Source organism: Rhinoraja longicauda, chromosome 28 (assembly GCF_053455715.1).
Source record: "Rhinoraja longicauda isolate Sanriku21f chromosome 28, sRhiLon1.1, whole genome shotgun sequence".
NCBI lineage: Eukaryota > Metazoa > Chordata > Chondrichthyes > Rajiformes > Arhynchobatidae > Rhinoraja > Rhinoraja longicauda.
In genome coordinates this window covers 28732742-28757869 of record NC_135980.1, presented here as the reverse complement: position 1 = coordinate 28757869, position 25128 = coordinate 28732742, and the positions used below count along the sequence as shown (strand labels likewise).

Genomic DNA, 25128 nt, shown 5'->3' with positions numbered 1-25128 from the left:
CTTGTAGCTACAAACCTGCACGGCTTTGGAAGGGGTCTGGAGAAGGGTCTCAACCCTAAACGTCACCCATTTCTTCTCTCCAGAGATGCTGCCCGACCCACTGAGTTACTCCAGCGTTTTGTGTCTACCTTCGATTTAAACCAGCACCTGCAGTTCTTTCCTTCACGTCTCTGGAAGGTGTAAGAAAATAACTGTAGATGCTGGTACAAATCGAAGGTATTTATTTCACAAAATGCTGGAGTAACTCAGCGGGTCAGGCAGCATCTCAGGAGAGAAGGAATGGGTGACGTTTGAAGAACGTCTGAAGAAGGGTGTCCACCCGAAACGTCACCCATTCCTTCTCTCCTGAGATGCTGCCTGACCTGCTGAGTTACTCCGGCATTTTGTGAAATAAATACGTTCGTCTGTGGAAGGTAGCGCTGCTGAAAACTAGATTTTTAAAAAAACTTTTCAAAAAACCACCAAACTCTTCGATAAAAACAGCTGTGACTAGTTTCCAGCATGTTTTTCCGCCCTCTGCCCGTGAGGCTGGTGGAGCGGTTTGGAGACGCTCCCTAGCCGCGTTTGCCACAGTGTCCTGCTTACCAAGAGGCGTGGCGCCACCACCTCTATTAAAGGGGGGAAATCGAGCAAACACGGGAGACACGGAGCACCGTGGTGGACAGTGGCAGAGAGAACACACCGAGATAGAGAGAGAAAATAGGAGAGAAAGAGAAGAAAAGGAGATAGAAGAGAGAGAATAGAAGAGAGAGAAAATAGGAGAGAAAGAGAGAGAATAGGAGAGAGAGAATAGAATAGAAGAGAGATTAAAAAATAGAGAGAGAAAATAGGAGAGAGAGAAAATAGAAGAGAGAAAATAGAAGAGAGAGAGAGAGAGAAAATAGAAGAGATAGAGAAAATAGTAGAGAGAAAATAGAAGAGAGAGAGAGAAAATAGAAGAGAGATAGAGAAAATAGAAGAGAGATAGAGCAAATAGAAGAGAGAGAGAGAAAATAGAAGAGAGAGAGAGAAAATAGAAGAGAGAGAGAGAAAATAGAAGAGAGAGAGAGAAAATAGAAGAGAGAGAGAGAAAATAGAAGAGAGAGAGAAAGAAAATAGAGAGTAAAAAATAGGAGAGAGAAAAAAATAGGAGAGAGAGAAAGAAAATAGAAGCGAGAGAGAGCTATCACACAGGGACGTTTTTTAACGGGCAGGGTGGGCGCTGAGGCAGGGGACATGAAGCTGGCTCTGGGTGGCGCGTTGTGCATCGCTCTCTGTGCGGCCAGTTGGTCCCGGGCTCTCGGTAGCCACCTCGGCGAGAGGAAGGGCTCCTCGGCCAAGGAGAGGAGGATGGAGTTCGCGTCCTGGGACGAGGTGAACCTGATCGCTCACGGCCTCCTGCAGCTCGGCCACGGCCTGAAGCAACACGTCGACCGCACCAGGGAGCAGTTGCGGGGCGTGGTGGAGGAGCTGCGGGCTCACAACCACACGCTGGGCGAGCTGGCCGAGCGGGCAGGGCCGGACACTCAGCCCGGCCACGCCGGCAGCACCGGGCCGGACACACAGCCCGGCCACGCCGGCGGCATCATCCTCCTCCGCGACAAGGTGGAGGAGATGAGCCGCGACCGGCTGCGGATGGGCCAGGCGCTACAGAGCCTGCAGGAGAAGGTGGGCAGGCTCGCCGGCGGCAGGACAGCAGAGACCACGGACCTGGCCAACTCCAAAAGTATCCGAGTGAGTGTTAACTCTAACCTGCCACAGCCTCGTACAGCAGAGCCACGGAGGAAAGGTCTCGACTCCAAGCGTCACCCACTCCCTCTCCACAGGTGCTGCCTGACCCGCTGAGTTACTCCAGCACTCTGTGTCTATCTAGAGTCTGAGATGGACAAACAATGCTGGAGTAACTCGGCGGGACTGGAGAGAGGGAATGGTGGCGTTTCGGGTCGAGACCCTCCTTCAGACGCACGCTGGATTTTGTTTCCTCTCGTTTATTACATTGCACTGCGTTTGCATGTTGTGTTGTGCTGCTGCAGGTTAGAATCTCGTTGTTCTGTGTGTAATAGGGGGAACTGTACATCGAAGACAGACACACAATCCTGGAGTAACTCAGCGGGTCAGGCAGCATCTCAGGAGAGAAGGAATGGGTGACGTTTCGGGTCGAGACCCTTCAAGAGATGCTGCCTGACCTGCTGAGTTACTCCAGCATCTTGTGAATAAATACTGATTTTACTGGTGGTGTGCCTCGTTGTCACCTCCCCCCAGCTAACAATGATCAATTCCACATTTTCCTTGACAAGGTCCCCTTTGATCTGCATTTTCACACCTTACCATTCCATTATCAATCTCCCTTTCCCCTGACTCTCAGTCTGAAGAAAGGTCTCGACCCGAAACATCACCCGTTCCTTCTCTCCAGAGACGCTGTTTGTCCCACGTTTGTTACTCCAACATTTTGTGTCCATCTTCGGTGTAAACCAGCATCTGTAGTTCCTTCCGACACATCAAATGTCTCGGGTTTACACTCAGTAAAATCTTTAAATAAATGCATTTAACGTATTGTGAATATCTAAATGGTCTTAAAGTGTTGTGAATATTGAAGTGGTGATCAGCGATGATTGAATAGTGTAAGAAAATAACTGCAGATGCTGGTACAAATCGAAGGTATTTATTCACAAAATACTGGAGTAACTCAGTAGGTCAGGCAGGCAGCATCTCGGGAGAGAAGGAATGGGTGACATTTCGGGTCGAGACCTTTCTTCAGACTGATTGAATGACCTAATTCTGCTCCTAGAACTTGTGTAAATAAAAGAACACTTATAATGAAAATGACTTGGATCAATCGAATCTCGGGTAAACGTGAGATAAGTGGCATTTTGGTGCACTCGGGGTGAAAGTTAAAGTGAATTAGCCTTGGGTAGGAGCTGGCGAGCTAACTCGCACCAATTCTAACCGCGAAGTCTGCAGTGTTCAGACGCTCAGTTAGAATGTGTGTTTAAAAAAAATCTTCACCCGGCGTGCTCCTTCCAGCGACAGCCAAAATCCCCCCAACTCCCTCTCCAAAAACAACATGTAGGACATGGGTCGAGGAATAGTCTAGCTGTGAAACGGAGCTGTTTACAAACTGGGAAACACAGGAACAGAAAGTGCCGAGGGCGCTGCGTGTTAAAGTCTGTACACCAGTCTAGTCGTCATACCATCCCAGCGGTATTAATATTGAGGGGGGGAAAAACTGCAGATTCTGGTTTAAATCGAAGGTAGACAGACACACAAAATGCTGGAGCAACTCAGCGGGCCAGGCAGCATCTCTGGAGAGAAGGAATGGGTGACGTTTCGGGTCGAGACCCTTCGTTCTCTCTCTGTTCACTCCGCACACTTGCCTAGTTAGTACTGATAAACCACCACGCAGAAAAAGGAACCATCTGTAGAGGAAGGAACTGCAGATGTTGGTTTACATCGAAGATAGACACAAAATGCTGTGGTCTTGCAAACTGTCCCACTGAGTTACTCCAGCATTTAGTGTCTCTCAAAGAAACTGTGTGGAAGAAGGGTCTCGGCCTGAAATGTCACCCATTCCTTCTCTCCAGAGTTGCTGCCTGTCCCAGCTGAGTTACTCCAGCATTTCTTGTCTACCTTCAGTTTATGTAACTTTCGACTTTCCTAATGTAAATTCCTTGCCTGCCGCCACAGCAAGATCCAACAAAGGGCTAATTAATAAATGAGTAAATAATCTGCGTTTGGTGCTGTTTAATACAATACAATATATCTTTATTGTCATTGTACAGGGGTACAACGAGATTGGGAATGTGCCTCCCATACGTTGCAATAAATTAATTAGCTAGTCAGTATTAATTTAAACAACCCAGTGAAACAAATTGGAATAGTTTTCAAATATCCATTGAGATCCAAATATCTCAGTCAGTGTTTGTTCTTTGGACTATAGAGATACAGTGTGAAAACAGGCCCTCTGGCCCACTGAGTCCAGGCCGACCAGCGATCCCCGCACTAACACTATCCTACACACACTAGGGACAATTTACAATTTTCACCAATGCCAAATTAAACTATAAACCTCTACGTCTTTGGAGTGTGGGAGGAAACCGGAGCACCCGAAGAAAACCCACGCGGTCACAGGGAGAACTACAAACTCCGTACAGACTGCACCCGTGGTCGGGATCGAACCCGGGTCTCTGGCGCTGTGAGACAGCAACTCTACCGCTGCGCCACCGGCCGTGTTTAAACTGCATACTTTAGAAAAGTGTCTATTTACTTTATAAATGTATATAAAAGTACTTGTGCACTTTATAAAAGTTTATTTGTCCAATCATTTTGGGTTTGTTTTGTTTTGCAGTCCATTATGGAAAATCAAAGTAAAAACATCGATGAGCTGCTGACGAGAATCAAAGACCAACAGTGGCAGCTGGACAAGCAAAACATCCAGATCAAGGTTCTGCAAAGCAAGGTGTGTGACCACGAGGAGGGGCCTGATGTCCTGGTTGGGTTGCCCCTAGGCCTGGCTAAGCTACGGTTGCCAACTGTCCCTTATTAGCCACGAGATCCTGTATTTTGGGCTAAATTGGTTTGTCCTGTACGGGACCGCCCTTGCCCCGGAGGCTGTGTAGCCACCGGCCTGGGCGGCCGCCATTGGTGGAGCGGGAGCACATGGCCGCTGGCTGGGTGGGTGAGGTCACGCGGGGCGGTGATGTCACCTTGTCCCTTATTTTGGGAGTGAGGAAGTTGGCAATCCTAGGCCAAGCTGGTCATCCGCGAGTCACGGCGGAAGAGGGCTTTGCCCGAGATGGCTGCCTGCCCCTTCACCCGGTTAGGTCTGTGCCAGCCCGGGTGGACAGGGACTAGGAAGGGACTACGCGCTGCTCACCAGAGCCCTGGGGGATTTCCGGGACTGCTGAGCACCATGGGAGGGTGGAATGATCCTCAATAAGGATGGGGAAATAGTGATTTACTATTTGAGAATATCTGTTTATTTTGTAGTGTGGTGGTGAGTTTGTTTGTATTTTTGTAAATAGTTGTTGACAATTATTTTTGGTGGGGGACAAAAAGGAGGGTCCTGGTAGCACAAGTGGCAAAGTCGTTAGTGTGATCATAAATTCATAAGTTGTAGGAGCAGAATTAGGCCAATCGACCCATCAAGCCTACTCCCCATTCAATCATGGCTGATCTCTTTCCCCCTCAACCCCATTCTCCTGCCTTCTCCCCATAACCCCTGACGCCTGCACTAATCAAGAATCTGCCAATCTCCACCTTCAAAATATCCACTGACTTGGCCTCCACAGCCGTCTGTGGCAATGAATTCCACAGATTCACCGCCCTCTGACTAAAGAAATTCCTTCTCATCTCCTTCCTAAAGGTACGTCCTTTTATTCGGAGGCTGTGGCCTCCGGTCCTAGACTCTCCCACTGGTGGAAACATCCTCTCCACTAGTGGGAGAGTCTACTCAATCCAGGTTTTTCATTATTCGATCAGCACTAAGTATACACGGGAATTTAACAGTTAAATGTGTCTAGTTATGTTGTGCGCATAATAGAAAATATTCAACTATATGGGAGATGTGGGACCTGCTCTCATGGTTAATATGGGCCCAGCCTGAGATAACTGATGGGAAGGAACTGCAGGTGCTGGTTTACACCAAAGATAGACACAAAAAGCTGGAGTAACTCGGCAGGTCAGACAGCACCTCTGGAGAAAAGAACTAGGCGATGTTTCGGGTTGAAACTCTTCGAGAGGAAAGGAATGGTCTCGTCCCGAAACGTCACCTCTTCCTTTTCTCCAGAGGTGCTGCCTGCCCCGCTGAGGGGCTCTAGCACCTTGGGGTCTACCTTTGAGATAGCTGGTCTTTGCTCAGAGAAGCAATGGAGCCGACTGAATCTGGAACGGTGGTGACGAGGTTTGTAATTGTCCAGATGCCAGATCTCTTCCCATTAGCATGTTTTTTGTTTTTTTTGCGGTGAGTTGGGGCCATTGGGTGTGGAGAGAATTGGAATTTGTTCTAGTCCTGACTTGGTGTTGGATCATTGTGCCAGGACTCAGTGTCCCCAAAGGACAATGAAAAAGCAAAATTCCAATGTGGGGATTTGGAGTGAGATAAAACGCATTGTACCAACACAACAAACAAACACTGATCAGGACAGAAACGTATAAGTTTATTAAGGGGTTAGACAAGTTAGAGGCAGGAAACATGTTCCCAATGTTGGGGGAGTCCAGAACCAGGGGCCACAGTTTAAGAATAAGGGGTAGGCCATTTAGAACGGAGATGTGGAAAAACTTTTTCAGTCAGAGAGTTGTGAATCTGTGGAATTCTGTGCCTCAGAAGGCAGTGGAGGCCAGTTCTCTGAATGCATTCAAGAGAGAGCTAGATAGAGCTCTTAAGGATATTGGAGTCAGGGGGTATGGGGAGAAGGCAGGAACGGGGTACTGATTGTGAATGATCAGCCATGATCACATTGAATGGCGGTGCTGGCTCGAAGGGCCAAATGGCCTCCTCCTGCACCTATTGTCTAAAATCGAAGGGCGACACACAATGCTGGAGTAACTCAGCAGGTCATGCAGCATCTCGGGAGACCCGAAACGTCACCCATTCCTTCTCTCCCGAGATGCTGCATGACCCGCTGAGTTACTCCAGCATTGCGTGTCTACCTCAGGACAGGAATATATACACAATCTAAATTATCTAAATTATCTGATTTTCTATTGTCAATTGTAATCGGAGTAATTCATAAGTTCTAGGAGCAGAATTAGGCCATCCAGCCCATCCAGTCACCTCTGCAATTCAATCGTGGCTGATCTATTCCTCTCAACCCCATTCTCCTGCCTTCTCCCCATAACCCCTGACGCCCTTACTAATCAAGAACCTAAAAACCACCTTAAAAAATATCCACTGACTTGGCCTCCACAGCCGTCTGTGGCAATGAATGCCACAGATTCGCCAGCCTCTGACTAAAGACATTCTTCCACATCTCCTTTCTAAAAGTGTATAGCCTTTTATTCTGAGGCTATGGCCTCTGGTCCTAGACTCTCCCGCTAGTGGAAACAACCTTCCCACATCCACCTGCCCTGTGATCTGCATGCAAGACTGTACTGTAGACTGTTGGAATCATAACTTTTTCCAAATGTGCAATCTGGAGGAATTTTTTTTCCACCCAGAGACTTGTGAATTTGTGGAATTCTCTGCCTCGGAAGCCAATGCAATGGAGGACGATTGACTGGATGCTTTTCAAAAGAGAATTAGATAGAGCTCTTCAGGCTAGCGGAATCGAGGGATATGGGGAGAAGGCAGGAACGGGGTACTGATGATCACATTGAATGGTGGTGCTGGCTCGAAGGGCTGAATGGCCTACTCCTCCACCTATTTTCTATGTTCTATGATGCTATTTATTTTTCTTAGCTTCAAGAAAGCAGACTGCAGCTCAAGGACAGTCCAAGTTGGAAATTGATTCTCAAGCGGCAGATGGACATATTTCCGCATGCTCGCACCAGTGTGGAGCCTACACCAGCAGACAGTAAGTGTTGTACATCTGAATCTAGGCACACAATGTTGCACAATTCTCTGATCCAGCCTACACTTCATGTGGAAGACAGTAAACTCTGAAAAGATACCTCCTCTGACCATTCCCTGTAGTTGCATCCATTCATGGAGTTATTAGTTTAGAGATACAGCGCGGAAACAGGCCCTTCGGCCCACCGGGTCCGCGCCGACCAGCGATCCCCGCACATTAACACTATCCTACGCCCACTAGGGACGATTTTTACATTTACCAAGTCAATTAACCTACATACCTGCACATCTTTGGAGTGTGGGAGGAAACCGAAGATCTCGGAGAAAACCCACGCAGGTCACGGGGAGAACGTACAAACTCCGTCCATAGTCGGGAACGAACTCTGGTGTCTGGCACTGCATTCGCTGTAAGGCAGCAACTCTACTGCTGTGCCACGGTGACTGCCGTACACCACAAAATGCCGGAGTAACTCAGCGGGACAGGTAGCATCTCTGGATAGAAGGATTGAGAGATGCTGCCTGTCCCGCTGAGTTACTCCAGCATTTTGTGTCTATCTTCAGTGTAATCTGCAGTTCCTTCCTACCACAAAATTGGCCCCTTGGCCCACAATCTACTTTGACCACCCAGCCCTCGTTTACAGGAATCGCACTTCCTTCTCTATTACCACCAGATTCCACCACTCACTACATACTCTTTACTGACCTACCAACCTGCACATCTGTTGGGTGTGGTCGTACTTGCAGGAAGCTCGCATGGTGACTACAAACATGCAAACTCCACCACACATGCAACCTCAGAGGAACGGATTGAACCCAGATCATTGGAAACAACAACTGTGTCGCTGAATCATTTCGTTGAAAACCCAGCGATCCTCCCATCTTTCCATAAGAGGTAGTAAAAGCTTCAAGTACGTGTAAAACATGTGCAGCTCACAATGTGTCATAGAGTAGTGCAGTGTGGAAACAGGCCCACACTGACCAACATGCCCCATCTACACTAGACCTGCCTGCCTGCCTACGTTTGGCCCACATCCCTCTAAACTTGCCCTATCCATGTACCTGTCTAAATGTTTCTTTTACGTGTTGATAATACCTGCCTCAACTCGTTCCATACACCCATCATCCTATTTGTTTTTTTTAAGTCTTTAAGTAAACTATGTTTAATAAAAATGAATACCCACAATTATTGATTCATTGGCATGTTCCACAGGAAATTTAAGGAAATCTTTTGAGGGAGTCCAGTGATCACAAGATCTGTGACAAACATCTCATAGAGTCCTACAGCACAGAAAGAGGCCCTTCGGCCCATTGTGTCTGCGTCGCCCGTTACCAAACACAGTCCAATTTTAATCCCATTTTCCCGCATTTGGACAGTAGCCCTGAATGTTGTAGCATTTCAAGTGCCCATCCAAATGCCTCTTAAACGTTGTGAGTGTTCCCGCCTCCACCACCACCCCAGGCAGTGAGTTCCAGACTCCAACCACCCTCTGGGTGAAAAAGTTCTTTCTCACATCCCCCCGAAACCAACCTCCCCCTTACCCTGTATCTATGTCCCCTCGTTGTTAAACCTTCCACCAGTGGAAGAAGTTCCCCGCCATCTACCTTATCTATGCCTCTCCAATATATGTGAGCAGAAACTGCAAATGCTGGTTTACACTGAAGATGGACACAAAATGCTGGAGTAGCTTGGCAGGTCAGGCAAGCATCTCTGAAGAAAAGGAATAGGTGACGTTTCTGGTCGAGACCCGAAGTCTGAAGAAGACCCAAAATGGCGCCCTTTGCTTCCCTCCAGAGATGCTGCCTGTCCCGCTGACTCCAGCAATTTGTGACTATCCGTGTACCGTACAAATGGTAATGTATGTGGAGCCATGTCATCCCAGGTCTGCTCTAGCTGGGGACTCTGAATCACTGAACCTGGGATTGCAAGTTGACTTGCGGGTGCCTGTTGAGCTGAGGTTAAATTGGTACGGAGATCCAGCTGGACTCTGAACGTTCTGTACAACACAGCCACACAAGGAATGTCTTCCTGGCTGACTGCCAAGTAGGAGAAAGGGCACTTGATGAGTAATGTGCAGGGAGCGTAGCAGGCAAATTCCTCTGAGATTCTGCCTGGAGAAAACACTGTACATTCTGTGATTGTTTGTTCAAACAAATTATTGGCAAATAGGCCAAGACCCCGGCTGGCTAAAGGGAACCTGTCTGCCATAGTTCGTAGCTGTCGGGGGGGGGGGGGCGGGGGGGGACAAATGAATTGAATGGGACTTTCTCCTTTGCTCAAATATCCTGAGACCCGCTTTGCATGTTGTACGATGCCTTCGATATTGCAGTTGAGTCATGAAGGATCTATCTTACTGGCAACTAGTAGCCTCCGAGTGGAAACATAATAGCAAATAGATGGTGTGGCTTCTCTTTTCCAATTATTCTTTGTGAATGAATCTTGTACAAGGTATTCATGAAGGACTGACTATTAAAGGCACTCGAGATCGAAGACCATCCAAATATAAAGTGTTCCCCTCTCCCCTGACTCAGTCTGAAGAAGGGTCTCAACCCAAAACGTCATCCATTCCTTTTCTCTAGACATGCTTCCTGACCTGCTGAGTTCTAGGAGCAGAGTTAAGCCATTCGGCCCATCAAGTCTACTCTGCCATTCAATCATGGCTGATCTATCTTTCTCCCTCAACCCCATCCTCCTGCCTTCTCCCCATCACCCTTGCCAATCAAGTATCTGTCAACCTCCACCTTAAAAAATATCCATTGACGGCCTCCACAGCCACAGCAATGAATTCCACAGATTAACCACCCAGTTACCCATGCATTTTGTGTCCACCTTCAGTGCAAACCATCACCTGCAGTTCCTTGTGTAAGAAGGAACTGCAGATGCTGGTTTAAACCGAATAGACACACAATTCTGGAGTAAAATGCTGTCCTGCTGAGTTACTCCAGCTTTGTGTGTCTATCTACCTGTAGTTCCTTCTTGCGCAAGGCTGCTTTATGTTTAAGGGGCAGAATAGAATATAAACAATAATGCTGTTCATTTTTTTTTTTTTTTAAGAGAAATTAAAAGGCAAATTCTTGATTTAAAAATGTCTTGTGGAGCAGGGTCCTGCTTTGTATATAATGTGATGAATGATTCTGGGTTTGATCCCAGAACTGGGCACTCCTTGTGTTGGGACCGATCAATATAAGGGACTGTCCCCCTCAGTGGCACAGTGCTTGCACGGAGAGACAGAAAATGAGGAGGTGGAGGATTTTCCCAGACAATGGGCTGTTCAGGAATTTTTGACAAATGAAATACGGCAGTTCTGGTCGCCAGCCAACTGGGTGAAAGTTGAAGTCGACAGCAAGCTGGGAGGAAATATTAAGAGCCTTTTATCTGCAAAATGGGAGAGTTTTTTTTTTAAACGGTTCTTTATTTTGTTGTTTCTAAAATAAAACTGGGACGAGTAACGTGGCACAAGGCCAAGTGAGTGAAAGTTGAACAGCTTTATTCACAATAACTTCCCACTTCTGTGCAGAGCGTTGCAGTGGGTTGTTATTTTCTGTGCGATCGCTACCGTTCAACAGATTTTTTTTCTCCCTCTCTCTCTCCCTTACAAAATACACTGACCTTTCCCCCACTTCTAAACCAGCCAGCTACAGGAAAGAGCCAAGTGCCTCGGGTAAAGAAGCAAGCTGTCAGTCTTCACCAGGGACTTTATTTTTTTTTTAAAATAAAAATACAGCTTCACTTGTGATCTGGAAAGTTTTATATAATTTAGTAATATTGAAACACAAGGTTGAAATGTCCTTGGTTACTGAAGGGGTGGGAATTGAGGTGACAATAAAATCAGCCTTAATAGCGTTGCCCCTCACTACCTCAGTGGTAACCTGGATTTCATTATTCGGCATCTTGCATACACAGTGTGGAAACTGGTCCTTCGGCCCAACTTGTCCACACTGGCCAACATGTCCCAGCTACGCTTCGAGCCAGCTTGCAATGCTGGCTCGAAGGGCCAAATGGCCTCCTCCTGCACCTATTTTCTATGTTGCACTAGTCCCACCTGCCAGCGTTTGGTCCATATCCTTCCAAACCTGTCCTATCCATGTACCTGTTTAACTGTTTCTTAAACGTTGGGATAGTCCCAGCCTCAACTACCTCCTCTTGTAGCTGGTTCCATACACCCTCTATATCGAGTTTATGTAACTTTCAACTTTCCTAATGTAGATTCCTTGCCTGTCACCAACAAAGGGCAGAGGGTGGTGAATCTGGAATTATTTGCCACAGAAGGCTGTGGAGGCCAAGTCAGTGGACATTTTTAAAGAAGAGATAGATAGATTTTAGATTAGTGCGGGTGTCGGGAGTCATGGGGAGAAGGCAGGAGAATGGGGTTGGGAGGGAAAGATTGATCAGCCATGATTGAATGGAGTAGACTTGATGGGCCAAATGGTCTAATTCTGCTCCTATCACTTATGATCTGATGAAAAGATGCCACCGCTGCCCAGACGGCACCCAAGGTGAGGATTGAACTTGTATGGCTGGAGCAATGAGGCAGCAACGCCACAGTAAACTAAACTAACAACGGCATTCACTACCGCAACACCAATCTGCATTTAACTAGCACCTTTATCATCGGCGGTCACTGGAAGCGAGTATGACCGTCCTCTCCATGGAGCACGCCTGTGTGTGACTTTGTTTAACGTGGGGAGACTGGTGCACAGACAGCCACCACATGGTCCTTGACAGATCTGGGTCAGGATCCAGAGGCGTGGAGTCCAAGATGACTGGGGACCCTTTTCTGCTGCAGCCTTCATCTGCCTTCCCAGCTGTTGTGACGCTCCACTAAAGTCAGCCGTCATCCTCCGCCTGTTTCAGCGTTGAGCTCTTGCTTGGATTGCTCTTTGTCAGGGACCTCCCCCTCAACCTGACCGCCATGGGTGACCCTACCAGGAGCCTAGCTCCAGACGGCATCGCTCTCAGGGTCTCAGGACCACACAAGCCTCTCCACCACCACAAGGTGACAATCCAATATCACACAGCTCTTCAGAGTATAATAAAATGGATATCAAAGAGCAATTAGAAAAGATGGTCAAAACTTTGTTCTTTGGCAGGGTTTACAATAATACATTGACAGGAGTTTATGTGGAATATTTTGGGGCATGGATTCAGGAGGGGGAGTAGTCGTGTACACCGATCCCAGACCCCAGAGCCAGTGGGGGGTCTGGAGCAGTTAATGGCTTGATTGTCATCATGCATTGTCTTTCTGCTGACTGGTTAGTACGCGACAAAAGCTGTTCACTGAACCTTGGTATACGTGGCGATGAACTGAACAGATGGAGTTGTGTCATGATTGTACTAGGATGGGCATTGATTATGATTCGCAGTGGAAAAAAACGCAGATGCTGGTTTAAATCGAAGGTGGACACAAAATGCTGGAGTAACTCAGCGTGCCAGGCAACATCTCTGGAGGGAAAGGATCGGTGGCCTTTTGTGTTGAGACCCTTCTTCAGTCTGACCGTGATTGAAAGTAGGGGGTTGGGAAGGGTGCGGGTGCGGGGGGGGGGGGGGGGGGGGGGGGGGGGTGAAGAGGTGGAGGTGTGAAAAGAGCAGGGCTGGCCCTGCTTGGTCCTGGACGTTTCTCGCCTCACGAACTGTTCGCCCACATCCCAACCTTCAGTCTGAAGAAGGGTCCCGACCCAAAACTTTTTCTCCAGAGATGCTGCCTGACCTGCTGAGTTACTTCAGCACTCTGCCTATCTTTGGCGTACACCAGCATCTGCACTTCTTTGATCAGTGATGTTTTGGGGGTTGGGACCCTTCTTCAGATTAATTGTTTGTTAACTTTGCACCAGTTTAAATAGTTCAGAATATAAAGATAATCTACCACTTTCTCTCAGCCTTCATTGCCCTGTATACCTAATACATCTTGCACTACGTGTGTTCCTGTTATCTGATTAAAAAGGGTGGAAATGAATTAAAATAAGATCAATTCACTGTGTTACAATTATTTCCCTGACGAAAGTGTTGAACAGATGGTAGCTGTGAAACCTAATGCTACAAGCAGGGAGTTAGTTGCTGACTGAGCCCAGGGTTACTCGTGAGAGATCCTGTCACTAAATGAGTTTAAAATGAGAGGAAACCAACACAAACAGTTCTGTGGGGGTTAATTGCCTGAAATGACCCAGTTCTTTCCGATTAAGCCATCTGGAATGCCTGACTGCTTTTACAAGGGGGAGCAGAAGAATCCCTGGACAACTAGGTAAAAGTTCGTGGTTACTTTAGCCTCTTTAAGAAGTCCCGAAGGAGCCCTTCTAATCCTTTCACCTTGAACAACACTGAGCTGCCTTTGTTGCTGTTTAGAGCTTTATACCAGTGAACCAGCATGCGACGCCCTTACTGAAAATTACTCAAACTCCACGAGTGTAAATCTCCACACTTGGCCGAACCCTGAGAGTGAAAAATAAACGCGACCCATCTACTGAACGAAACAGCTAAGATCTAGAATCCAAGTTTAAAAAAATGTATTTTAAAGTTATTGAACTGATTCCTTTTCGTTCCCCCCCACCCTCCAGCTTAGCCCATGATTTACAGGAAGGCAGCTCAGGAGGGGAAACCCCCCCTTTTTCATGAACTTTTCATTCACATACTCACATCAGCACGTGAGCAATTAAAAGCCATGTTCTCCATAGTTTGGCGACACAAGCAATGTCCTTGGCTAAAGTAAAAAAATAAACTGGCGATGCATCTACTGAATGGAGCAGCTAGTAAATCCAGACACAAGTACGCTTTATCTAGAACCCAAGGGTATTTTAAAGTTATTGAACTTATTCATTTTACATCATTAGCTTATTTTGGTAAATCCATTTAGGGGCTTAAAGATTAATACAGGGCTTAAAGTAGGGCAAAGTTCACAAACTGGGAGGATAGTGCATGTTGGTGCCCACCGGCTGACAGGCACTTAACTTCAACTCAAAGCCACAAAGGCAATTGGGGAGAAGAGTATTTGCGAAGCAGAGCGGGGAGATTTTATCCCCATAACTGCCGAGGGTGATGGGTTCGACCCGCCCCCCCCCCCCCCCCGCCCCCACACTGTGCAACGGTCAAACCTTCTGATATTTGGCCGAGAGGCGTAAAGAACCTTTTTAAATTGCAGCACACGAGCTGAACCTTTGACGGTTGCTCCAATCTGGTGAGTTGGCACTGCCGAGCTGCCAATGTACAAAGTTCAAGCAAATAATCCTCGCTGCTTGTCACAAAGGACAAAATCAATTCCATTGCACAAGATGCTTCTCTGTTCAAGGTTGAGCCATTCTTTTTGAAGAGGAGAGTAAAACTCAAAAATATTTACCGAACAATAAATCTTCGCTCTTGGCCCTGCTTTAAAGTTTGATGGTGAATTTACCTTCTGCGAGCCAAAATTCTGTGAACATGTTAGTTTTGCTCCTTCCAGCAATACAAATTGTACAGTAGAAGTAACAAAAGCTCGAGGATTGATTGCTCTTCTTAAGAAGGGTCCCAACCCTGATCGTCACCCATCCTTTTTCTCCAGAGATGCTGCCTGACCTGCTGAGTTACTCCAACATTTTGCACCTATCTTTGGTATAAACCAGCATCTGCCGTTCCTGGGTTCTACTTTAGGGTTGCTCCCTGGCAAATACCTTCCATGTAGAAAATGTCCCAAATTTGCACCGCAGTGGGGTTGAAGAGTCAAGAGTGTTTCATTGTCAGATGTCCCGAAACTGAATAATGTAATTCTTACTTGTGGTAGCGCAACAGATATGTAAACATGTGTAGGGGATGAAAAACTGCAGATGCTGGTTTAAATCGAAGGTAGACACAAAATGCTGGAGTAACTCAGCGGGTCAGGCAGCATCTCCGGAGAGAAGGAATGGGTGACGTTTTGGGGCGAGACCCTTCTTCAGAACATGGTACTCTGTAAAACCCATTGTAAACAACAACAAAAATATATTTTAAAAATTACGTTCCCCCCGTGGGTTTTCTCCGACATCTTCGGTTTTCTCCCACACCCCAAAGACGTACATGTTTGCAGGTTAATTGGCTTGGTGTTTATGTAAATTGTCCCTAGTGTGTGTGTGTGTAGGATAGGTGGAGCGGGAACACGTGGCCGCTGGCTGGGCGAGGTCACGTGGGGCGCGCGGCGGTGACGTCACCCTTTGTCCCTTCTTTGGGAGTGAGTAAGTTGGCAACCCTACTAATACGGGACAAGGGCGGTCCCGTACGGGACAAACCAATTTAGCCCAAAATACGGGATGTCCCAGCCAATACGGGACAGTTGGTGACCCTAGAGTGAGGTGAGCAGAAGATGGTGACCTTGTGGCATTCATTTTCAATTGAGGACTGTGGAGGCCAAATTTGCTGAATATGTGTAAGGAGGAGATAGATACATTTTCAGATACAAACGGCATGATAAGGAGTCTCGGATGAAAGCAGGAATGTGATATTAAGATAAGCGATTAGCCATTATCATATTGAGTGGTGGAGCACATTCATGGGGTCATGAGGAATAGGAGTAGAATTAGGCCATTCGGCCCATCAAGTCTACTCCACCATTCAATCATGGCTGGTCCATCTCTCCCTCCTAACCCCATTCTCCTGCCTTTACCACATAACCTCTGACACCTGTACTAATCAAAGATTGAATGGTCCATTCCTGCGTATGTTTATTTATCGTTTGTAAGTTTAGCTTATTGTCACGTGTACCGAGGTACAGTGAAAAGCTTTTGTTGCGTGCTAACCAGTCAACAGGAAGACAATACATGATTACAATCGAGCCATTTACAGTGTGCGGATACATGATCAGGGAATAACGTTTAGTGCAAGGTAAAGTCAGGTCAGAGATAGTCCGAGGGTCACCGATGAGGTAGATAGTAGCTCAGCACTGCTCTCTGGTTGTGGTAGGATGATTGAGTTGCCTGATAACAGCTGGGAAGAAGCTGCCCCTGATCTGAGAGGAGTTTAAGAAGATCATAGTTAAAGTAAGAAATGTTGGTGTATGAGTAGAGATTGAAGAGTGTGGAGCGATTGTAATGTGAGTGTGTAGATCTGCTCTGTGGCCAGCAGGCAAAGAGTCGCCTGGGTTCGGCTCCATCATGGATGGTTAACAAACTGGGGGGAAGGAAGGATGAGTTTAATGGCCCATTCCTCTTCCTTTGTAAGATTTATCTTGGGATTGAACTCAAAGCCAATGGTATGATCAGATTGGGAATACTTGTATTTGGGCAGGTAGGGCACTGCCACTGGCATTATTGGGGTAGGTTCATTTATCAGGGTGGCGTAGTGGTAGAGTTGCTGCCTTACAGCGCCAGAGACCCGGGTTTGATCCTGACCACGGGTGCTGTCTGTACAGAGAGTTTGTACGTTCTCCCTGTGACCAGGTGGGTTTCCTTCAGGTGCTCTGGTTTCACCCCGCATCCCAAAGATGTGCAGGTTTGTAAGTTTGTTTTTGTAAATTGTCTCTAGTGTGAAGCGTAGAACTAATGTACAGGTGATCACTGGTCGAGGCAGACTCGGTGAGCCAAATGGCCTGGTTCCACACTGTATCTCTAAACTAAACTAAATTTGGAAACATGTTTGCACCGAGTCTAAAGGTTGGCAGTTGAAGGCCAGTCTGTATTGATTTGAACACAACATCTACCCCATTCTTAAAGAATGCTATAATGTTGAAAACAATAACACGACACTAATTTGCTTGGGCAGCTTACAACCCAACTTCACAAACTTCAGTAACTCTTGCTTTCCCTCTCTCTCTCACCATCCCTCCCCATCCTAGTTCTCACACCTGGCTGACTGTCCTCCTGATTACATTTTACATTGTATGCATCGTTGTCACTTTCCCCTAACTAACAATGATCTTTTCTACATTTTCCTTGATCACCGTCCCCTTTGATCTGTCCTTTTCACACCTTACCCTTCCATATCTCTCGTTTCCCTCTCCCCTGACTCTCAGTCTTAAGAAGGGTCTCGACCCGAAATGTCACCCATTCCTTCTCTCCAGAGATGCTGCCTGTCCCTCTGAGTTACTCCAGCAGTTTGTGTCTATCTTCGGTGTAAACCAGCATCTGCAGTTCCTTACCACACACTTCAAACAGTGTAAGGGTTATCCACAGTGTTTACATTGCCAACACAAATTAGGCCGTTGTCGTATTTGCTGTTTGTAGGAACTTAGTAAACACAAATTGGCTGCCAATTTACCAATTACCAATGTGACTGTCTATAAAACATGTTAGGTCTTCCTCGAATCACTCCAAAGACGTACCGGTTTGTAGCTTAATTGGCTTTGGCATAATTGTAAAATGGTCCCTCGTGTGTGTCGGATAGTGTTAGCGTGTGGGGATCGCTGGTCAGTGGGCCTGAGAGTCTGTTTCCGCTCTGTATCTCTAAACTAAAGTAAACTAGAGGCAATAAAAGCTCCGTGAAAGTAAAGAGTTACATTTCATTAATGTACAAACTTAACGAAACATAAAGAAGTGCCCAGAGTCTAACTGATGGACTCCCTCTTTGTTCTGCAGAACTTCCTGTTGACTGTCACCAACTATTCCTGGAAGGACAGCGGACTACTAGTGTGCACAGAGTCCAGCCTGTGGGCTCACAGTCCTTTGAAGTATTCTGTCGAATGACCGATGGTAAGAATTTGGATGTTATTGGAAGCAGAGTGTGGGATCTGCAGTAGATGAAATGAAGTGCGGTCAGTAAGAAAACCATGCAATGAACTGAGGTGAAGAACAAAGCTCTCACTGAGGAGCAGGGACACTTGGGTCTTGTGTTCGTAAGTCATAGGAGCAGAATTAGGCCATTCAGCCCATCGAGTCTACTCTGCCATTCAATAATGGCTGATCTATCTTTCCCTCTCAACCCCATTCTCCTGCCTTCTCCCCATCACTCCTGACACCTGTTCTAATCAAGAACCTGTTAATCTCCACTTTAAAAATATCCATTGACTTGGCCTCCACAGCCATCTGTGGCAATGAATTCCACAGATTTACCACCCTCTGGCTAAAGAAATTCCTCCTTGTCTCCTTTGTAAAGATATGTCCTTTTATTCTGAGCCTGTGCCCTCTGATGCTAGCGCAAACATCCTCTCCACATCCACTCTATCCAGGCCTTTCACTATTCGGTAAGCTATTCAATGAGTCCATCCTTCTAAACTCCAGCGACTATGGCACCCGGTACTGTCAAAATGCCCGTCTTCATTTGAGTGTGACTCTGGGGTTGGAATGGCATATCGTAGTTTGAACTGTGGGAAACATTTCCTCCAGTATAAGTTAATCTCCCGTGTGAGGGCACTGAAATCAGGGGTGCAGAACTGCCAGAGCTCACCGGAGCACCGCTCACCGGAGCACCGCTCACCGGAGCACCGCTCACCGGAGCTCCGGCACCTCTGTAAAAAAAAAAAACCCAAATAACAACGGGGAATTTTAACTAGCGGGGAATTTAACAGCGGCCGCTCCGGCCCCAGTGACAGCTCCGGCACCAAAACAAATCAGCACTGCAACACTGACTGGAATCCAGAGAATGCTCAATGGTTTGTTGTGTTTCCACAGAAGGTGGCTGGACTGTGATTCAGAGACGGATGGACGGGTCAGTTGACTTTGACCGCCTTTGGCAAGCGTACAAGGATGGATTTGGCAACCTCACTGGTAAATAGAATTTAGTGCCGTTCCTTTGCTCGTTGGTATCTTGGGGTCTGGAGGATTAATTTAGCCTCTGACCATCGAATAGTAGTAGACACAAAATGCTGGAGTAACTCAGCGTCTTTAGTTTATTTTATTTTAGAGATACAGCACGGAAACAGGCCCTTCGACCCACCGAGTCTGCACCGACCAGTGATCCCCGCACATTAACACTATCCAACACACACTAGGGACAATTTACATTTACACCAAGCCAATTAACCTCCAAGCCTGTACGTCTTTGGAATGTGGGAGGAAACCGAAGATCTCAGAGAAAACCCATGCAGGTCACAGGGAGAACGTACAAACTCCGTACAGACAGCACCCGTAGTCGGGATCAAACCTGGGTCTCTGGCGCTGTAAGGCAGCAACTCTATCGCTATGCCACTGTCTGAGGAAGGGTCTCGACCCAAAACGGCACGCCTTTCTCCTCTCCAGAGATGCTGCCTGTCCCGCTGAGCTACGCCAGCATTTTGTTTTCCTCTTTCTCAGTCCCACTTCCTATATTAAATGGCCTCAATGACTCCAATATCATGTGCAGGAAGGAACTGCAGATGCTGGTTTAAATCCAAGATAGACACAAAATGCTAGAGTAACTCGGCGGGACAGGCAGATTGAAGAAGCGCCTCGACCTGAAACATTGCCCGTCCCTTCTCCTCCAGAGATGCTGCCTGGCCCGCTGAGTGACTCCAGCATTTTGTGGCCACCTTTTGTGTAGAGTTGGGTGTGCTGCTCCCTGCCGGTGAGGTGCCGTAGTGCACTAAAAAAATGGTGCTCGGCAAAAGAATGTGGCAGAGGGGGAATAAACAGCAACATAAACCATTCGTTTTCTGCATGTAAAATGTTATACAAACTAGTTCTAAATCCACATTTTAAAAAAGTAAAAATCAATGGCATTCATAGTCTTGAGGAAACCGCAAAGCTTTTCACAGTAGTCATTGTTATGATGCATCTGACCACTGCTAGCTAAGATCAATATTGAATGATCAATATTGATTGATCAATATTGAATGATCAATATTGAATGATCAATATTGAATGATCAATATTGAATAATCAATATTGAATGATTAATATTGAATAATTATGCTTTGACGATGCTGGCTGAAGGGTTCTGGCCAGGTCACACTAGTAATAAGTTATCGAGATAATGCTAAAAAGAAACATTTAGCTTGAGTGACTAGACAAGGATCGACACAAAATGTTGGAGTAATTCACCAGGTCAGGCAGCATCTCTGGAGAGAAGGAATGGGTGATGTTTCGGGTCGAGACCCTTCTCCAGTCCCGAAACGTCTCCCATTCCTTCTATCCTGAGATGCTGCCTGACCCGCTGAGTTACTCCAGCTTTTTTTGTGTCTATCTTCGGTGTAAACCAGCATATTCAGTTCCTCCCGGCACCTGTTCATTTTGGTTTTCCCGCTTGCAGGTGAGTTCTGGTTGGGTCTGGAGAAGCTCTACACCATCATGCGCCAGGGCAGTTACCTGCTGCGCATCGAGCTGGAGGACTGGGAGAATCACACTGAGTACACAGAGTATCCCTGCAGTCTGGGCAGCGAGGCCACCGAATACACCATGACCCTCAAGAGCCCCATCTCCGGAAACCTCAAGAACGCCATCAGTGAGTCGAGTGGCCTGCGCTTCTCCACTCGAGACCAAGACCATGATCTGAAGTTCAACATGAACTGTGCCAAACACCTGACAGGTCAGTACCAAGGCAGGTGGGTGCCTACGCTGCGGGTGTATCTGATGCAATAGATGGGGGAGTCCAGGACTAGCATCAGAATTAAAGGACCTTCCTTTAGGAAGGAGGAACTGAGGAGGAACTTCTCTAGTCAGAGGGTGGTGAATCTGTGGAACTCATTGCCACAGAAGGCTGTGGAGGTCAAGTCAGTGGATATTTTTAAGGCAGAGTTTGACAGATTCTTGATTAGTGCGGGTGTCAGAGGTTATGGGGAGAAGACAGGAGAATGGGGTTAAGAGGGAGCAATAGATCAACCATGATTGAATGGTGGAGTAGACTTGATGGGCCGAATGGCCTAATTCTTCTCCTATCACTTATGACCAATGCACGGAGGAATGTCAACCGGCCAAATTCCATGCTCGCACCCGAGCCCACTCTTATCTCGCCGGCCCGCTTCCCATCAACAGCCTTCTTCTACCAAAGCCCACCTTCCCATGAAAGACAAGAGAACTGTGGAGGGAGGTGGATGCTGGGAACTCCCCCTGATGTTTAGAGATGCTGTGTGGAAACAGCCCCTTCGGCCACCGAGTCCAAGCCGACCAACAATCACCCGTATGCACATTAGTTCTATCCGACACACTAGGATCAATTTTACTGAAGTCAATTACATAGAATCAGAAAATAGGTGCAGGGGTTGGCCATTCAGCCTTCCAAGCCAGCACCGCCATGCAATATGATCATGGCTGATCACCCAGAATCAGTACCCCGTTCCTGCTTTCCCCATATCCCTTAATTCCGTTAGCCCCAAGAGCTAAATCTAACTCTTTCTTGAAAAGATCTAGTGAATTGGCCTCCACTGCCATCTGTGGCAGAGAATTCCACAGATTCACAACTCTCTAGGTGAAAAAGTGTTTTCCTCATCTCAGTCCTAAATGGCCGACCCCTTATTCTTACACTGTGACCCCTGGTCCTGGACTCCCCCAACATTGGGAATGTTTTTCCTGCACCTAGTCTGTCCAATCCCTTAAGAATTTTATATGTTTCTATAAGATTCCCTCGCCCTACATTGACCTACAAACCTGTACATCTTTGGAGTTTGGGAGGAAACTGGAGCACCCGGGAAAAACCCACGCGGTCACGGGGAGAACGTATAGACTCTATGCAGACAACACCCACAGTCAGGATAGAACCTGGGTCTCTGGCACCGTAAGGCAGCAACTCTACCGCCCCAAACTGATGGTTGATCGCAACTGGGGGTCTTGCAAAGTCGAAGATTCCACCAACTTGGTGCTAGGGGTTGCCAACTATCTCACTCCCAAATACAGGACGAGGTGACGTCACCACCCCGCGCCCCATGTGATCTCACCCAGCCAGCGGCCACGTGCTACCGCTCCACCAATGGCGGCTGCCCGGGCCGGGAGGCGGGTTGCTACGTAACCTCCGTTAGGCGGCGCCCGGGCCTCCGGAGCCAGACTGTCCGGAGTTAAAATGTTGGAAACCTAGAGTGTCGGGGCCTAAACTGTCGGGGCCTAAACTACAGTGTTGTAGTTGGGCCTACAGCGCCCCCTGGGCCTAATACAGGATAAGGGCGGTCCCGTACGGGACAAACCAATTTAGCCCAAAATACAGGACAGTTGGCAACAGTACTTGGTGCGTACCTTAAATCAGTGTGGCCCATTACAGTTGGGGCTTGGGCGTCGCCTGCCAACATGCTCCCTTCTCATTCTTCCACTCGCCATGATGTTCTTCCGCTGGAAGGCATGGGCAAGTTGGGCCGAATGGCCTGTCTCCACGCTCTGTGACCCCACAAGTAGTGGGGGGGGGGGAGAGCCCAGCCCTGTTCTCACAGACCAGAGGGTGGCTATTCGACGGGATGACAGATCACATTGAGATGCTTATTTCCCCCAATTTGCTGCTTGCTTCCAACCCAACTTTCTGCCTGTTTCAGGGGGGTGGTGGTTCTCCACCTGCGGGCAGGCCAACCTGAACGGCAAATATTTCGCCAGCAAGCCGCAGCAGCGACGCGAGAGGAAGCGGGGCATCTTCTGGAAGTCCTGGAAGGGCCGGACCTACCCCCTGAAAACCACCACCATGATGATTCGTCCAATGGAACTCGAGGCTTAACGTCAAAATCTTAAACGCTGGCAGAGACTGTGTCTACGTGCGCGCGCGCGTGTGTGTGTGTGTGTACGTGTGTGTGTGTTCCTGGCGCGTGTGTGTGTGTGAGAGAGAGAGAGAGACGGAGACAGAGAGAAATTTAAAACAGCAAGTTTGGCTGTTTGCATTTGAGATGAGAGTATAATGCAAAGAGGATGCACTGATCCGAGTCTCTGAACATGTATTGTCTTATGTTTTAAGCAACAAACCAATGCAGCCAGTCTCCCCAAGATTAAACGGCCGAGCTACCCAAGCATTCCCAAAGTATACGTGCCGCTCCACGCTACCGATAGGTTTTCCTGCAAGTGTCTAAGTTCAACAAAATAGTAGCAACACCACTTCAGTTAACTCCCACTAGACTTCTCTCACCTTGCCCTCAGCTCAGAGTTTATCTATCCTGTGCATACCCCCGCCACAGACAGTCAGACCGACCGGGCAAATCCCTGGTGTAACCGCCTGGGCCAGTGTGCACCCGGTGATCCGCCGTCCATGCAGGTGCGAAGCCGCCCGACGTCGATGAGCTTTCATCAATCCACATTTAGCGGCAGAGCCCTCCACGGAAGGACCGGCGCAGGCTGGCCAACACACGGCACGCCACGACACACGGCACGCCACGACACACGGCATGCCACGACACACGGCTGGCCAACACACGGCACGCCACGACACACGGCTGGCCAACACACGGTATGCCACAACACACGCCACAACACACGCCACAACACACAGCACGCCACAACACGTGGCACGCCGCAACGCACGGCACACCGCAACGCGCGGCACACCACAACGCACGCCGCGACACACGGCACGCCGCGACACATGGCATGCCAGAACACGGCACGCGGCACGCCACGACACATGGCACGCCACGACCCACCGCACGCCACGACATACGGCGCGCCAAAGCACACGGCACGGCACAACACACGGCATGCCTCATAAGTGGCTCCGATCGCCCGGAAAGCAACAAAAATCCCTTGACTTGTGCCTGTTCTATTAATAAGAGGGGCACCGGAAAATATATATATAAATTGAACATAAGTGCAACCTGCACGCTGGCAAAAGCCCATTGATAACGGCACGGCTCCCGTGTCTCCAATAACATTGCCCCAGCCGCCCTATTTATACCAGTTTAGCTGTTACACTTTAACTCAATTCCTACCCACAGGGATGTTTCCAAGTCATATTGACTTTATCACCATGGCTAAGGATAGCTGTGCAGAATTGTGAGTGTTAATTGTTTCTTTGCTTTATATATTTAAGCATTTAATATTCTAATATGCCTTTTTGTAATTTATAAAGCGCTCAGCTGTTCCCAGGAGGGAGTGCGTCAGTTTCTATTGTCTGCTGTACATAACCTTTAAAAGCTGTTATTTTAATATCAAATGATTCTCGAAATCAGATTTTTGTCTAAAAAAAAAAAAATCTTTGGTTTAAACATTTTCCCCAGTGTATTTATTAATCCATGCTGTCAGAGATAACTTGGAGTCTGAGCAAAGAATGGTTGTGCCACTGTTGACTGTGGCATCACACGGACACAGAGAGCTGAATGAAAGAGGTCAACCTTTAGGCGTTTCGAGATACAGCGTGGAAAACAGGCCCTTCGGCCCACCGAGTCCGCGACGACCAGCGATCACCCCGTACACTAGCGCTATCCTACACGCACCAGGGACAATTATTAACAATTAACGGAAGCCAAATTAACCGACAAACCTTTGGATTGTGGGAGGAAACCCACACAGTCACGGGGAGCACGTGCAAACTCCGCACAGACAGCGCCCGTGGTCAGGATCAAACCTGGGTCTCAGGTGCTATAAGGGAGCAACTCTACCGCTGCCCCACCGTGCCAGTCGGTAAATCCTTATTTGCATCAAAATCACTATGGTTAAAAAGGACTAAAACCATGCAGTCTTGGGACAGCAAAGCTTCTCTTTGCCCAGGTTCACATCACAAATAGTTTAGGTTAGTTTAGTTTAGTTTATTGTCACGTGTATCGAGGCACAATGAATTGCTTTTAGACAATAGACGAGAAGTGCAGGAGTAGGCCCTTCGAGCCCGCACCGCCATTCACAATGATCATGGCTGATCATCCATAATCAGTACCCCGTCCCTGCCTTCTCCCCATATCCCTTGA

General features: G+C 47.7%; 2 protein-coding genes across 2 annotated transcripts in view; one reads left to right on the top strand and one right to left on the bottom strand.

Annotated features, from left to right (window-relative positions):
* LOC144607345 (dedicator of cytokinesis protein 7-like) overlaps window positions 1–25128 on the bottom strand; it is a 160536-nt gene that overhangs the window by 94075 nt on the left and 41333 nt on the right. The gene's annotated exons all lie outside the window — the stretch shown is intronic.
* Window positions 647–24359, top strand: LOC144607346 (angiopoietin-related protein 4-like). Its single transcript, XM_078424112.1, has 7 exons — window positions 647–1713; window positions 4325–4435; window positions 7376–7490; window positions 17993–18106; window positions 19025–19120; window positions 20580–20855; window positions 22783–24359. Exons 1-7 carry the CDS (start codon window positions 1216–1218, stop codon window positions 22956–22958), a joined length of 1386 nt encoding a protein of 461 aa, XP_078280238.1. The 5' UTR covers window positions 647–1215; the 3' UTR covers window positions 22959–24359.

Excerpts from the sequence above, each read along its gene's own strand:
- LOC144607346 (XM_078424112.1), top strand. The coding sequence starts at position 1,216 with ATGAAGCTGGCTCTGGGTGGCGCGTTGTGCATCGCTCTCTGTGCGGCC. Across the intron at positions 7,491-17,992 it reads GGAGCCTACACCAGCAGACA|AACTTCCTGTTGACTGTCAC; the intron begins GTAAGTGTTGTA and ends TTTGTTCTGCAG. Across the intron at positions 20,856-22,782 it reads CTGTGCCAAACACCTGACAG|GGGGGTGGTGGTTCTCCACC; the intron begins GTCAGTACCAAG and ends TGCCTGTTTCAG.